At 45.9% G+C, this 16062-nt stretch overlaps 1 protein-coding gene across 1 annotated transcript in view; it reads right to left on the bottom strand.

Annotated features, from left to right (window-relative positions):
- The window catches only part of LOC106146412, a 24539-nt gene extending 11312 nt beyond the window's left edge, over positions 1-13227 (bottom strand). Inside the window, exons 1-4 of the mRNA XM_013503130.1 lie at positions 13123-13227; positions 11475-11664; positions 11261-11285; positions 4443-4525 (exon numbers count right to left, since the gene is read on the bottom strand). Coding sequence (XP_013358584.1) covers positions 4443-4525; positions 11261-11285; positions 11475-11664; positions 13123-13227 — 403 coding nt within the window. The remainder of the gene's footprint in view (positions 1-4442; positions 4526-11260; positions 11286-11474; positions 11665-13122) is intronic.
- Positions 13228-16062: the final 2835 nt, after the last annotated feature.

Here is a 16062-nt window from a genome sequence, read left to right as displayed (position 1 = left end):
GCCTGGAGGTGCAGAAGCTGTTTTGTGACTATGAGGCTATACTCATGAGGCCACGTTGTTAAGCTAAGAGATGTAGAAAAGCAGAAGAAAGCATGATTTGGGGGATCATCACCGAGTGCAAGACCAGCCCTGCAGTACCAATTCTGACATCTTTGTGAAACAATCGAATTTTGAAATCACTTTAATTGTTAAACAACTGCTATTGGAGTTTTATTATTTGCACCTCAAGATAAGTCTAATAAAACTCTTTACTACCGTGACCTAGTTTCTTTTTGGCTTTGGGCTCATACTGACTTCCATAACTGATTTAAATTGGGCCCCAGAAAATTTGAAAAAAAAAATTAATGAATTAAACCTACATTGGCAAGCTAAGAGTAAAGGGAAACATGGGCACCAGGAGATAGAGAAAGGAGTCCGAATTTCAATCCAATCACCTTCTCTACCATATTCTAGATGACAAGGACAGAGTCTAGGTCCCAGCTAGGCCTTTCTGAACCGAGCTTTTCCAAAAGTGGTGTCCCGGGTGTTGGCCGTGGGGATTTGAGTCAGAGAGAGCCCATCTGTCCTCGCAACCCCCACCCACCTCCAGTTCCCTATAAACAACACAGGGCTGACTCAGCTCCTGGCACCTGCGCGCACCATTTGAAGGACACGCACCCTGCCTTTCTCTGTGAGCAACACATACAGCAACCAGCATGCCACTAGGTCGTGGGATGTCAGCCCCCTGGTACTCATGGGTAGTACCCTTTGTCCCTTCCCACAGAGCCCAGACACACAACTGCAGAATGTCACAAAGAGGGAACCACACAGGCTCGGAAGTCTTCCTCTTTTCTTTTTTTTTTTTTTATTTTGGTACCAGGAATCAAACTCAGGACCTCACACTTGCAAGGCAGGTGCTGTGCCACTGAGCTATATTCCCAACCCAGACCTCCTCTTTTCAAACAGCTCCACATGATTCATTTGTGTTGGGAAGACCAGCAAGGAATGCAAAGGAATCTCTGTGAGTTCTGAGGCACCCAGTGAAAAGTAGATGTAGAACATACTGCCCTCTCTTTCCCTGCAGATCCTCTGAAACAACTAGTGGGAGGGGCTCTGAGTGAAAAAGAGAGAGGAACACTTCTTGAGCCTCTCCTCCATGCCTGGTGCTGTGTTGGTAGGTACTTTCACATGTTTGATCTTATTTGAGCCTCAAGAGATTTCTACCAGTTGAGCGATCTTGTCCTGTATTTCACAGGTAAGAAGGTAAGGCTTGGAGAGAATAGGGGTTGGTCTGAGGACCACAATGCAGTGTGTAGTGTTCACTGATAGGTATGTCAATCTCGACAGTTCCCGGTCTTCCCTGTGATTGCCTGGGCCATAGTACTGTGTTCTAGAATGTGTGCCAAATGCCCATCGGCTTGCTGGTAGACCCCTGAGGTGTCTGGCACATTACTGTCCTTATGACTAGAAGCAAAAGACTGCAAGACAGCTGAATCAGAAGGTACAAGAATGCCACAAGAATGCCTTGGCCCTTGGAAGACAGCCTGCCATCACTGGTCTAGGCAGCTGGCGATCTTAAGTGGAAGTTTTGCAAAAGTATCATCTAAACTACTCACACTTTAACAAAGGTGCCGTTTCATAAGGTCCATGATACACCAATGGGGGGAATCCTTAAAGCAATAAATGACCAATAAAGAACCCAAGTATTACACAAGGCTGCCAGGTCTCGCAGAACAGCCAAACAAGAAAATTGACCCAGAAATGAATTCAGATAGATTGTATGTGGATGAGGAAGATGAGCTATAGACTCCTAGGGACCTCCTTTCCTTGTGTGTCCCCCTCTTTAGCCAATACCATTCTCAGAAGAAATAGAATCCAGCAAATACATGTTGGTTTGGACTTTGTCTACTTTCTGGCTGACCTTGAGCTTGAACTTAAACTTGCTGGCCTGTGGGAAATGCTTCCTGAGGCCTACAGCTCAGTTTCTTCTTTTCTTCATTGTAAGTGGAGTGAAGACCACAGCCTTCCTCCTAATGTGTCTTTAAGGTATATGAGAGCCATACAGCAGGTTCTTGATGGATCCTCACAAGACCGGGAAGAACCCAAGCTGGTTTTGGTAGAAGTGAGTCAAGCCCATTAATGTGTGACTTCAGTATTCTCTGACTGCCCAGGTACATCTTCCAGGCTGCACAAACCTCTGAGAAGCTGATCCAGTGATTATCTCAAGGAGAGCAACTGTTATTAAGAAACTGTCAAAGAAAAGTAGGTGGAGAAATGGATTAGTGGACTGGAAAGTGTTTATGAGGCTGTGGGTGAAAAGCAACAAAGCTTTAGCATAGAGGTTTTGTATCCCTATTCCTTCTTCTCATTATATAGCATCTTCCATGGTATGTGACTGTTGATAAATATTCATTGGAAGGGGGAATTACTAATGTAATGCAAATCACATGCAAAGCAACATGTAAATTGGAGCCATTATATGAAGTCAATAGGTGAGGTACTATGCATATTAAAAGTACAGGACAACAGCTCCAAAAGACTCATAAGAGGCTCATAATACTAGCAGGGGACCTTCCATTCCTGAAGGAATGGGATAGTCAAAGAGAAAATACTGTTGGCAAAGAATGTCACCAAGCACGAAGCAGGGACAGCGAGAGGATCACAGAGAGAGAGACAGAAATGGGACTGCTGCCTGCTCTCCCCACCCCATTCAACCCTTAATTCAAACCAAGTTCTCCTTCAAGGCCTTCCCATACTCATCAGACCTGATACTGATTGATTGGTCAAACCTACTGAGTGACAGGGAGGCAGACTGATCCGCTTGTACATTAGCCACGCTATTCAGGATGGCTCCTTCAAGCCGTCCAACAAAAGAGCCAGGGACATCGAGACAGAACCGGTGAGGCAGGTCACTTTGAACTCGCTGGCACCACACGCAAGACTTGCACCGGCTTTTGTGTCCCCTGAAAGCCCCCTTCCCGTGAGTGTCACATGCTCCCTCCAGAGCATGCATATTTTGCACAGACTGCCATGCATCTGCAGAAATGCGTGAAGTTAAAGACAGACCCACTGACACACACACATGCACACTTTTTGCCTCCAGGATCCTCAGGGAGCTGCAGGAGGCTTTGACTGTCATGAATTCTCTAGGCCAGAGAAGGTCACAGGCTGTTTCTGATTGGAGCCCTCCATTCTGTTTGTTTTCTGTGGCTCTGCAGACCTCCTGACAAGACCGGGGGACATGGAAATAAGTCAGGGGTGACCCTTCTCGTGACCCATAGCCTCACCAGCCATCCGTTGATTGCAACCTTCTGGCTTCGGTAACAGCCTTTAATTCAGGCCTCCTGGCTCCTCAGAGGCCAGTGTTAGAGCAGAGCAGCAGGAGCCGAGGGCTGGCTCCGGGCTCCACAGCCTCTCTGCTGTAAGCAGCCTGAGGCAGGCAGGGGGTGATGGAAGAGGAAGAGTCCATGGGAAGGAGCAGAGGCCAGGGGAAGTAGGGGAAAAGTTTCTGATTATTCCTCTTGGCTATGCACCTTCCTACTGTCAGAATCATGCTGCTACTCAAGCTAGGATCTGGCACTTTCGAGCCATTGGATGAGAACCTAGTATGAACTCTTAGACTCTGGTCCTAGAGGCCCTGCATTCAAACCTCTGATTAGACTGCCGAAGCCTTTTTCACAATTGCGGGGTGATATAATAAACTATGAATACAGACTCTGACTCAAGTTTATATATACACAGCACATATGCTGTTCATCTCACACAAACACACACACATACACACACACACACACCCCTCTCAAGGCTGTTGTTCACCAGGGACATGTGGCTTCTTCCAAAAGGATCTTGCATAAAGCAATCCACTCCAAAGCATCTAAGCCTCTTCCCTGTTCTCTGCAGCTTCACCCGTGGATATATATTCCCTGTGCAGGGAGGGACATTGAAAATGATACCCCCTCCCACCCAACTGTATCCTTTTAAAGGTGGTAGAAAGCCAGCAAAACACCCTCTAACTAGAGTCAGCACCCCTCCTGGAAAGTGAAAGCAGCAGGACTTGGATTTACAGGTTGAACTCCCTGCATAGCTTCATCTCCTACACAACACACCCCAACTGCGCCATGTCAACACATTGCCAGCACCTCCAGCCACTGCTTCCACCAGCCCGCTCATTACCCCTTTTGCTTAAGCAGGGTCCTTACAGGAGGGTTTGTAGTGGATGGACCTTAGTGGTCAAAAATAGCACTGATGATCTAAAGACAACTCAAAGTAAGAAGAAGAGGTGAAATGCAAGTTTCTGAGAGTCAAACATAGTGCGGTGTGTGTGTGCGTGCGTGTGTGTGTGTGTGTGTGTGTGTGTGTGTGTGTGTTCTAGCGAATCTGCAGAACTGACTTCAAATGCTTGGGGACCCCACTACCTCATTGACCATGTCTGATCTGGCTTCTTCCGACAGCTAGGCACTAACCTTCCCTCTGCTTTTCCAGTCCAAATTCAAACATGTCATATCTTTTGGAGAATTTACTTTTCAAATCCAAGGTCCTTTCAGGCCTAAGGAGTTGCAAGGCAAACAGCATAAAAAGATGAAAGTTGCCGAGAGGAAGTCAGCATCGATAAATGTCCTTTACAGGGCTGTAAGCCCGGGCTCCTCCCTCTCTCTGGAGGCCTCTGCAGAACTGCCTTCCCACCTCTTTCTGGGCTCAGCCCCTCCCTGCACAATGCAGGGGATCAGCCCCCAACAGAAGAAAAGCTGTGTTGTATCAAACACACTGGTCAGGTGACACGAGCTGAGCATGTAACCTGCTTTCATTTGCCCTTTCCTTTTGCAGATGTGGTGGGGAGTTTACTGCTTTATTTTGTTAGGTTTGTGTATTTTGAACACTTCAGAACAAAGCTTGTGTCACCTTTTAAAAGCCATCTCCTAAGTCATTCTTGGGGTTCTCTTCTTCTTGCTGTGGTGTTTTGCCTACATGCTCTTAGGAATGCCTGCCTCTCTTCTGAAAATGGGGCAACTTTGCTTTCTGCCTCTGTGTGGAAGCTTGGTCCCATCCCAAGACCCAGACCCACATTCGGGAGGGCTTCAGAGTAACACCTTCCCCAGAGTACAAGACCGTCAGCTACTAAATCTGCACAAGATAAAGTCATCTGGATTTCCAACAAGTTGGTGCCATTTATGATAGAAGCTTTTAACCTTTTCAGTCCTGGGTAATTTTTAGAAAAGGACTTTTCTTTGAGCGCCTCCTGGGGAGGCTGAGCTTTTGAACACAGTGTAGGGTAACATTCCAACTTCAACCTCCCTAGGTCATTTGTTCATTTTTTCATCCGTTCACAAACTCTCATCCACCCAACCAGCAAACACAGGTTAGCAGACAAACTTGACCCCTCACAATCTATCAGGGAGTTGGAAGAGAATCAAAGGGCTGTAAGTGACGTGGCTTAGTTGCCATGGAAGGTCAGGCTGCAGATGAATCTAAGAGACAGGCGAGAGTTGATCCGTTAGGGCATTTATAAAGATTTTGGTGTTACAGTTAACATAATGGCAAGCAACTGGCACAGCCTCTTCCAGAGGGCATGCACTCTTCTGGCTTGAGTAAAAATTTAACTTTCATCCATAATAAAAAGCCTTCCCCCAAACTAGAGTGCATCCTGCCTGTTATGTCACCCTCCAAAGCTTCCTAATATCACAGGCCCCACATGAAGAAGACAAATCTGAATAAAGGCCAGCAATGAGAAGGCTGGAAGAAATAAAATTTCCCAGGGGTGGACCAAAATTTTAGCCAAGTTGGAAAACAAGTGTTAAGGCCATCACACTGGAAGCTGGCTAGCTGTCTTGTTCTGTTTGGAAACACACAAATGGTACGGTATTCATGGCTAGATGGGAGATGGGGCATTGGCCATGCCATAGTAGAGCTGGTGCATGCTCATTCAGGCACGGTCACAGTCCCTGTCTCATGGGAAAGAAGCTTTGCTAACAGCCACCCTTCAAGATTAACAATTGCACAGAAGATGGGGCTGGGGATTTAGCTCAGCGGCAAAGCACCTGCCTGGCAAGCGCAAGGTCGTGAGTTCGGTTCCCGGTACCAGAGAAAAACCAAAACCAAAAAAAAAAAAACAAAAAACAAAACAAAAAAAAACAATTGCACAGAAGGCCACATCAGCTGCAATATAATTAGCAAAATGATGGGGAAACACCTGAAGTGCCATTAGAATGCCCAGAGACAAACATAGGGAGAACATTCATTGTATAGATGGGGGAAAAACTCAAGTACCTGAGCCAGCTTGGCAATTTTGCAAAAATGTCTTTCAAGAATCTATAGGCTGTGGGAAGCCTCTGTTCTAAATTCTTCCTTCAAGAATCCAGCTTGAAAATGCATTGTCACCTGTTCCCTGCTTGTCTTCAGTTTTACCTTTCCCTGCTGGTCTTCACTGTGCAGGGTCTGCTTAGAAGAGTTTTAAGCTCAGGCTGGAGGTGGCACAGTGGATCTCTGAGTAGCAGAGGCCCTGTGTCTAGAAGGCAGTTGGTCTTTTGCTAGCATAATGCCTGCGCTCTAGTCTCCTAAGTCCTCAAGCGACTTGACCTTGTCTCGTAAGCGTTCTCCTTGGCTGGAATCAAAAGAAATGGCACTAAAAAGGGGAAATAAGGGAAATAGCAAACAAGCCAAGTAAAATTTTAGACCAGCCCTGAAACCCTTGATGTTTGAAGTTGAGATATTGCATCCTTTTCATAAAGGAGAATCCACATTACACAAAACTTTCCCAAGATTTGGAACAATGAATAGAAAAGTAGAAGACCATCAAGATATGCTACTGGTCACTGAAGGACAGCACATTCATTATTTTACTCTACAGAAATATTCTTTGCCCCCTCATTCTCTGTCCTAGTGAAGGATACCACCATTCGCTGTAATGACCAAGCCAGAAGACTAGCTCTATCCTCAGCTTGTCCTTTTCCTTGACTTGCCATAGCTAGTAGTGCTTTCTATGTCACATCTTCAAATGTCCCATCATCTCCCCTCATCATCCTTGCCAGGCCATTTCAGCCATCCTTATTTATTATGAAATATTACTACAGTCTCCCTCAAATACTGACAGGAGTGGATTCCTCATTTCATCCAGTGCTCTGCTCTGATTCCAGCTCCAGGAGCACCTTCTCTGGCTGGGTACCTCAGATATGATTCCCATCACTCTTATTACTACCCATCTCATGTTTTTAAGAGATTTTACTCACCTTCATCTTATTATATATAAATATATGTGAATATATATATATATATATATATATATATGTTACATAGGTATATGTGATATATTTTATATATATATAGATATTTACTCTGGCATTTTCTTCCAGTAAGTAATTCCTTGCTGAGAGCCTTTGCTACATCCCAAGATCTGGAATGATGCCTCACATGCAAAAGGGTCTCCATAAATATTTGCCTAATGATGAGCAAACAGAAGTGCCTCACTGCATCCTTGTGGATTCTACAGCCCACCCCTCCACAAGTTAAAACTTAGTTTATGAAACACAGATCTGACTGCACTGCTTGACTGCTCCAAGCCCTTCTGAACTTTGCTGTTATCCACAGAATGAGCCCACAGTGGAAATGTGGCAACCCCAGTGGGCCAGGGCTGCTTCTGTAGATTCCTTTCCCAACCCACATTTACGCCTCAGGCCTTATGTCAGCCACTTGAGCACCAGGAGTTGCCTAAATAGGTCATGGCCTTTGCCTCCTCAGTATCTACATGGGGGACGTTTTCTAGGTCTACAAGGCTTTCTTCCTTTTGCCTGCTAGGCAAACTCTAAAAAGCCATCCCTTACCCAACCACCACTCATTCTTTTTTTTTTTTTTTTACCAGGAATCGAACTCTGGACCTTGTGCTTGCCAGGCAGGCACTTGTGTCACTGAGCTATATCCCCGGCCCATCACCATTTATTCTTGTCCCCACACTGCCTCACATCTCACCTCTGCCTCCAATGACAGACCTTGTGAAAGGCACAGTGTGCATTTGTGACTTTGCTGAATCTTTTAGCAGTCCAAGGGCAAAAAAATCAAATCATGATCACATTTAATAGACTCTCGGTTTTAGCAGCATTGGAAACTTCTTTTATGTTGGGATTTCTACCATGAACTGAAACAAAACTTGTGAAAAAGAGAAGGAACACTCTGAATCTCTCCTAAACTGCTTTTCGTGAGATGGCTTATTAGTTAAAAAAGAAAGAAATAGACACACACAGAAACAGAGAAAGAGAAAGACAGGCAGAGACAGAGAAAGAAAGAGGGGGAAAGAAGAAGAGGAAGGACAAGAAAGAGAAAAAGAGGAGGGTAGGGACAGGAGCAGATGAGAGAAGAAAAGAGAAGAGGGATAGAGAAGAGAGGAGAGGAGAGGAAAGGACAGGAGACCAGACCAGACCAGACCAGCCCAGACCAGCCCAGACCAGAGGACAGAAGAGGAGAGGACAGGAAAGGAGGCAAGGGGAGAGGAAGGAAGAGGAGAGCAGGGGAGGGGAACAGAAAGGAAGGGAAGGGAAGGGAAGGTGAGGATGGGGGAAGAGAGGGGAGGGGAGGAGAGAATTTTTCTTCCAAGTATGGAAGAAAAACAAAAGCCTTGACCCTTGTTTTCCTTGTCATCGCATTCATTATATAACTGAAGCGTGCACCCAGATGGCAGAGAAGTTGGCAGTGACTGCAGCCGCCATGAAGAACTGCTGGACATCACCAATGAATGGAAAGGGCAGAAAGCCAACAATGGCCTGGAAATCACTTTGGGCTTCCACTGTTGTTTCTCTGTAGCAACAAGAAGGCTAGAAGGGGATTAGAACCCTCTCAGATTAGCTCAGGCTGCAGTCTCTCCTGCAGCCAACCCCGTGCCCACAAACCATCATAAGCCCTACCTCGGCTTGCCCTCTGCCGCTCGTCTCTTCTCCTGGTCCTTCCTTTTTTTCTCTCCTCTCCGTTCCCAGCTTTCCTGTCCAAGATTTCGCCTCTCACAAGGCTAGTTCCCTTCTCTGCTCAGCTTTCTTTGATGAGCCCACACAGAGTGGAGATAGAGCCAGGAATACTGGCTGTGGCTTCATGTCCAGGGACACTAGCCAGCAGTTGTCTGTACTCTCACCTCCACCCGGGACAGTAAAAACAACATCCATACAATAAAATATAACAATTTTTGTGAAATGAAAAGTGGATAAAGATAGCAGGGAGTGCCCGCGATGGAGCGCATAGCAGTTGTGGCTTCATCGAAGGCAGATAAAGCTGGAGGCCCCCTCGGCAGCTCCAGCCTCTGCAAAGAGCAAGGCTGGAGGAGAGGAAAAGCTAGGGGCTGACAGGAGGTGCTGGGGGAGAATCTGTGTCCAGTCTTAGAAAGAGCGTGTGTCACTGATGGGCTTCCCTGATGGGCTGCCCCAAAGAGGGAGGTGGTGGTATGATCGTGCCAACTTACGGGACTCTGGCGTATTGACCGACCCTCGCGTTAGTGCAAGGAAATTTTCTCTCAGAAACCTGAGTGAGAAGATCTCTGTTTTAACCTGCATTGCCCAGATCTCCCAGAAAAGGCTAGAAACACAACATCTGATATCCCCAAGACTCTCAAAAACATTTCAGCAGGATGCAACTTCATGCCCTGCCTGGCATGGGAGGGACACATCAAATGCTTCCATTCAAAGAAACATAGTCACCATGATGGGGTCTGAGACACAGTCATGCACAGAAAGACAAAAATTCTTACCCTCTGGGAACTACTTTTTTAGTGAAAGGGTGGGAGTAAGAAGATTGAAAAACAGGCGGTATTAGATAGTACTATCTGAGAAAGACGGGGAAGGGTGTGCGCTATGCTGGGAGCTGGTGGGTTTGAGTCCAAGGAGGCTCCACTGTGAAGGTGAGGTGGAGAGCAGTGTACGGGCAGGCACACATCCACAAAGACTTGGGATCATCGCTGAGTTTCCTGGGCCTCTCGCGTTCTATCCTCCCCTGAGGCATGAGGAGCAAAAGAAAATAAGAAGGGAGGGGAAGAAACAGAAAGCACATCAGCCACTGTCCTTATTGCCATCTGGTGGGCCCTGGAAACCATCAGTGTATTTGGTTACTGTGTTTACACAGCCGGCAGGACACACACTGTTCACTGCGGGCTCCCTAGGGCTGTCGGAATGGTCCCTGCCTCCCCAGATTCCTGAGGCCCCCGCATCCGGAAGCTGGAGCTCTGCCCCTCCCTGGGGTTCAAAACTCCCCTTGGGTTGTCCAAAGCTAGGGAGCTTCTCCAGAACCTTCTCCAGCTTGGTCCAGATCTTTATCTAACCCAAGTCCTGGGCCTGGCGGTTCACTTGAGAAGAAGGACTTGGGAAATCATTACCTAAAACAAGAAGGAAGATCACCCAGCTGATCATAAGGATCGCAAAAGAATGAATCTGGTAAAATGCTAACCCCAGCCCCTGACCCACAGGCAAAGCTTGCTGAACGCTGGTTATTATTCAGAGTAACAACTGCTACAACTCTGTGCCAGGTATGGGAAGCATGGACCCATTTACCGAATAGGTTATATACCATTTTTTTCCATGCGATCTTTTATTTTTGACAGATTTCTACAGGGAAAAAGCTGAGGATTAGAAAGGTTTAATACCTCTCAGAAGTTGGCACAGTTTATAAGTCAGGGCTAGAATTTGAACCCAAGTTCATGCAGGTCTAGAACTTGGCTTCTTATTCTTTTAGCTCCTGCCTCTACCTACACTTCAGGGATAAAGCAAGCAAACACAGTCTGATGAGAAGGCCAACACTTCTCTTGCCAGCTTAGCACAGTGGGGAGAGAACGCTGTATATAATGAACAGTTAAAGAAAGTGATTCATATGCTTAAGCCTTAAGGACTTCTAGCATCATTTTCCAAGTGGCTGTGCTTCCTCCAGCTGCTAAGGGCAGTGTGTAGGATATTGTGAAGAAGAAAGAGAAGTGTGGAGAGCTGGGACCAGGAGGGGAAGCAGAGCAGCCAAGGCTCAGTAGGTCTTTAACCTTGTACACACTCCTGCCTTAGTAATCCCTAAACCTCATTGTGTGATCTGCATAGCATCTCCAGCCAAGTATTCACAGCACAGCTGGGACCAATGGCAGGGACAACTGTCCCAAGAAAGGCTCTAACAACCTGTAGCCTCTGCATGAAAATGAAGCAAGAGGCCCAGGAGGTAAGAGGCCTTATCTGAAGTCACTTCCGGTGTCACACAGCAGCCTGAGACCCCGGGGACTCCCAGCTCCTTCCAACATCACCTGGTTCCACTTTTGAAGAAGGAGAATGTCCCAGCTCACCTTGCTGTCTCTCCACCACCTTCACCTGAAAACCCCAGACTCAGAGACACATCCGTCAAAAGTCTAAATAGATTTTCAAGCCAGGTTAGGCCAACCCGCCCAGCATGAGGAGGTAAATACAAACATGTCCCCTTCCAACAACTGACCAGAGCAGGGGTGGGCCAGCCATGCCAAGTCAAACAGGGACAGGGCTCCGAAGGCATTGTTGACAAACTGGGTGGGTTCATGGAGCCCGCTGAGGCTCGAAAGCAAGCATGGGTGCTTGGAGCCACAAAGAGTGCAGGGACAAAAGAATCCCCAGATCGCTCCTTCAGCCTTTTTCCGTACCCCTGGAAGAAGCCCAGGTGTTTCACCTTCCTCCCTTTTCTGCCATGGGCCCCAAGCTGGGGCTTCCTGCAGGCTGGCTGTTTAACAAGGCAGGTTGAGAATGTTCAGCCTCTAACTCATGTGTTCTAATCCTATTAAATATGCACCGGCTTCAAAACTCAGCTTTTTCAAAACTTGCTTCCCCATCCCCAGCCACCACCGCCCCCCCAACCTCGCCTTACTTAGCACGACTTGCTCCATTCCAGCTTGAAAAGCCATTGCTCGGTTGTTGGCAGAGGTCCCACCGGCGTTTCTGCAAGGATTTGGGCTGTGATTCAGCTACCTGCAGCTGTTCCCCAGTTACCACCCACGTAAAGGAATTTCTGATATTAAAACGGGTGACAAACTTCTCCCCCCTCCCCCAACACATTAGTTTGATTGACATTCGCAGCCCAAGCTGCCGGGCTCCGTTCCTGGCTTCCCTCTGTTCCCACCCTGAGACACTTCAGTCACCTCTGCGTCTTGCACATGGCCTGAAGGTTGCCTTCTGATAGACACCATGGAAGTATCATTTGGGAGGCATTTTTAAAACAATCCTCTAAATCTACCAAGAAATAAATTTTACTCCCTTTTTATCACTGGAATAAATTCTCTTCCCACCATTGCAATGAATCTTCCTAATTGCTCCCCCAGTGTGGAATGTCATCAAGTGGGAGTGGGAAGTGGGGAGGAAACAAAAAATTTTGGATTGAAGTTGCAAGTTCAGATAGCTCCGTGGAGCTTTTCAAAGCTTACGCTGGGGGCTACCTGCTTCTCTCTGATAAGGGGAGGTGCCAGGGTGTTCATTTAGACCACATGGAATCACCTCCAGTACAGGGCAAGAACCCACACACCTGGCCACAAACATGAGCTTCCTAGCTTCAGCTACCTGCTGTGTGTGTGTGTGTGTGTGTGTGTGTGTGTGTGGTGTGTGTGTGTGTGGTGTGTGGGGGGGTGTTATGCTGCAGGTGATGGTAAACAGAGCAGATGGCCTTGAAGCCAACTTCTCCTCTGCCTTCTGCCAGACAGAGGATCCCATCTCACCATCAGCTATATACCCCCATTGCAAAAGAGGATGCAATACAGACCAACAGAACACCTGCAAAATTAGCAGTCCAGGTACCTACCTTAAAGGTGGACGCTCAAAAATATGCTTTTGGCCATACTGGAGCCTGAGCCCCAAGGTTCTCTCTCTTGAGTTTCTCTGTCCTGTTCGGCAACACCCTGCAGGGGAAAAATAGAATGGCCCCATCAGTCCCATCAACCCTGAGGCCATGTCCCTTTGCTCCTGGGCAGTAGCCAGTAATGTGATCCTTCAAGGCAGTGCCAACCCCCCCTGTTGGGAATTTAGCCAATCTTGGGGCTCTTCAGGGAAGAAAATTCCTTTCCCTGACCTCTGCAGGTGATCAGATTGACGTCCCCACAGCTTGAAATTTGATTTGATCTTTGATCTCTGCTTGCACAGCTGCATTGGTTATTATGCACCATAAAGTGTTCCAGCACGCTTCCTGGCTCACCTGCCCTCCATCGTGAGAGCTTGGGGCCAGGTATTTTGAGTGGGGCAGAGCATTACGTACTTCTGTTTTTCTCATGCTGCAATCGCCCGCAATTCCATCCTCCATTCTCGTTCCCCTCATTCCCAGGACTTAACCCCAAACTCCAAGACCATGGATAAATTCAAGTCCTTCTAAATGACAGTGTGTGGTTCCAGTGGGGAAAAAATGCTGTGGGTCAAGAGTCAAATGTTTGTTCAAGGTCATGGTCCCAGAAGAAAGCCACAGGTGTGTCTCAAGAAGTCCTCAGCAAGGAGGATCTGCTCTGTCTTGGGGAGCTCATTCTGTGGCAGAGAGCTGTGTTTAAGGTTTTGAGTTTAATCTATCAGATCCTTTTGCATTTTATTCAAGGGAAAGACATCATAATAGGCGATGTGCATTGAAAGCTTACTGTATTTTGGACATTATGCTAACTACATTACCTGCATGGAAACATGGAAGCTTCACAAATTCTAAGAATTACTCGCTTTACAGATGTTCTGTCATTTTACAGATGCAGAAACTGCAAGTCGTTGCCGGGGAGGCGGACAAAGTAGCTGCCTTGTGATTACACAAGCAGTGAGCACAAGTGCTGGGCTTCCCTCATGAGCCTGTCTAATCCTCAACTCGAGTTCTTAACCAAATTCATATGTTGTCCCTCTTTGGTGTTCTTCGTCTGCATTCAAGAATTACACAATTTGGAGAATGGTCAATGTTATCCATAGCCTGAGAATATCAGTTCAAGATTTACCCAGTGACTCTCTTCGTTTTCCTGGAAAATAAGACCAGAATGACATGTTTTCACATCTTAATTAACATTAATATCAAATTTTTATTCAACAGTTTAAAAGGATAATAAAAGGAGTATTTTTTTTAAAGAAACACCCAAATGGGTATCATTTGGAAACTTTCAAGCTAACATTTCACTCTTGCATTCTGGTGCTCATCTTACTTTTGGGCCTAGACCTCAAAGGGAGATTTCTTTGCAATTCTTTGTATGATAAGTAGTTCAACAATGACCTTGAGAGCCAAATCTATTTAATTAAATGTTTTAGATTTGTTTGTTTGTTTATATTTTTGGTCTCCATTAAGTGCCAGGCAGTAAAACCTATTATAGTTTTCCCCCAATACTGAGGATTGAATCCTTTGAGCTTTCAGATTAAACTATATCTCCAGACTCCTTTTTTATTTTTTGTCTTAGGGTCTCAGTAAGTCCCAGGCTGGACTCAAACTTGTGATCCTTTTGCCTCAACCTTCCAGAATTCTGGGATTATAGGCATGCACCACCACCATGCCTGGCTGCACTTTTCCCAGTGCATCATTGCCTCAGACCCTCATCCTATTCTCCCTATTGTTGGTTAAATTTTCCCAGATTTTTGCTTGGTTCACTCTATCTGATCTCCCCCCTCATTTTCCTGAGGAAGAAACCTAAAGAGAAATTTGAAATGTGTTACATCTCTATCCACTGCAGGAACTGTGAGAGGCTGTCCTCCCACTTAGAAAGCTTCTTCCAGCATCCAGCCCCCAATGTGTTACCTCTATTTGTTTTCTTTATTAGATGTAGGATTGGCCCAAGTTTCCTCCACTTCTAACTGATAACTTCAATAAGTCTTTGCTAATGCCTGCACTATCTTCACATCTAGCAACCTTTACAACTGTGACTAAGGACAGATGAAAAAAATCTCAGTGGGCTCAAGAAATGTTGTCCTTAATAAGTAGGCAGCAATGGCTTCAGGAGCATTTTCTCAAATTTTTGGTATAAACGTGTTCAAATTTGTAGAAAAATTGAAAAAAAAATAATAATACAAACAACCTCCACAGAGTTGTCCCCTAGACTTGGTAGTTGTCTATATTTTTTCCATATTTCTTTTGTTTGTGTGTGTGTGTGTATAGTGCCAAAATTTGGACTGTTTTATTTGCTGCTGAACTGTTCAAGAATAAATCTAAGACCTGGATGCTTCACCTCTCAAAGTGCATCACTGTCCCTAGGTAACCACAGAGGAGGCTATCTGTCTCTAAGGAAAGATGTGAGGGATATTCATTGTACCTGCCATGTGACCACACTAAAATTCCCCATTTTTCATTAAAAAAGTGTCTTTTAGGACAATTTGTTTTGTGTTTTATTCCTGCTTTTCATTATGACATGGAGATTTGGTGACAAGTGCCCTGTATTTTAGACGGTACCTGATGTATTTCAATCTTAGCACTTTAATTCTTTGAAACATATTCCCAAAACCCATCCTAGGCATCTAGGAGAGTCCTTCAATCTAAATGGAAGCCAATCATGATTCACACACTGCACATGATTCTTATGCCTGCTTAATATTTAGTGCCACTTCCACTGCAGCTCTCAAAATTCCTGGGGAGCAGACAGTGGAGGATGAAGAAATGAAGACAACAGTCAGAATATAGAAAGCTGAGGTCAGGTGGAGCCCTCTCTCCTGATAAAAGAACTGCCCAATGACTGCAGCATGTTCATTTATACACTCAGCAGGTTGATGTCCCATGACACACCTCTGTCTATCAGCTTGTTCACATGGCTGGTCTTAGGCGCTTCTTGTTCTCGGGGCTGGCCTTGCTCTAGCCCCACACATCTAGTCAATCTCCAGCTTCAGCCACTCCCCACAACTTACTCTCTTTTAATTGCATGTGTATTATAACCAGCTTCTACTCAGACAACTCAAGGTTTTAAATGTTATACCTGAAATGTCTGTGACATAGAGAGTGAAGCTTCATTAAGGTTGGAGGCACCAAAGTCAATGGCCTGTTTACCAGCTGAGCTGATCTCACAAAGGGATACCCTACAAGCAAAAAATGCTTTATTGTCAACTCTTTATGAAGTTGCATTAAGGTGCAGAAGATGGACACCAGGGAGTCTCCTCCATGGGGGTTCTGTTTTCAAGGCCCTAAATAAGAATGATGCAG

This window comes from Chinchilla lanigera, unplaced genomic scaffold (assembly GCF_000276665.1).
Source record: "Chinchilla lanigera isolate Chin_1 unplaced genomic scaffold, ChiLan1.0 scaffold00077, whole genome shotgun sequence".
Classification (NCBI taxonomy): Eukaryota; Metazoa; Chordata; class Mammalia; order Rodentia; family Chinchillidae; genus Chinchilla; species Chinchilla lanigera.
The sequence above is the reverse complement of the archived record's forward strand: the minus strand, read 5'-3'. Positions and strand labels throughout refer to the sequence as shown.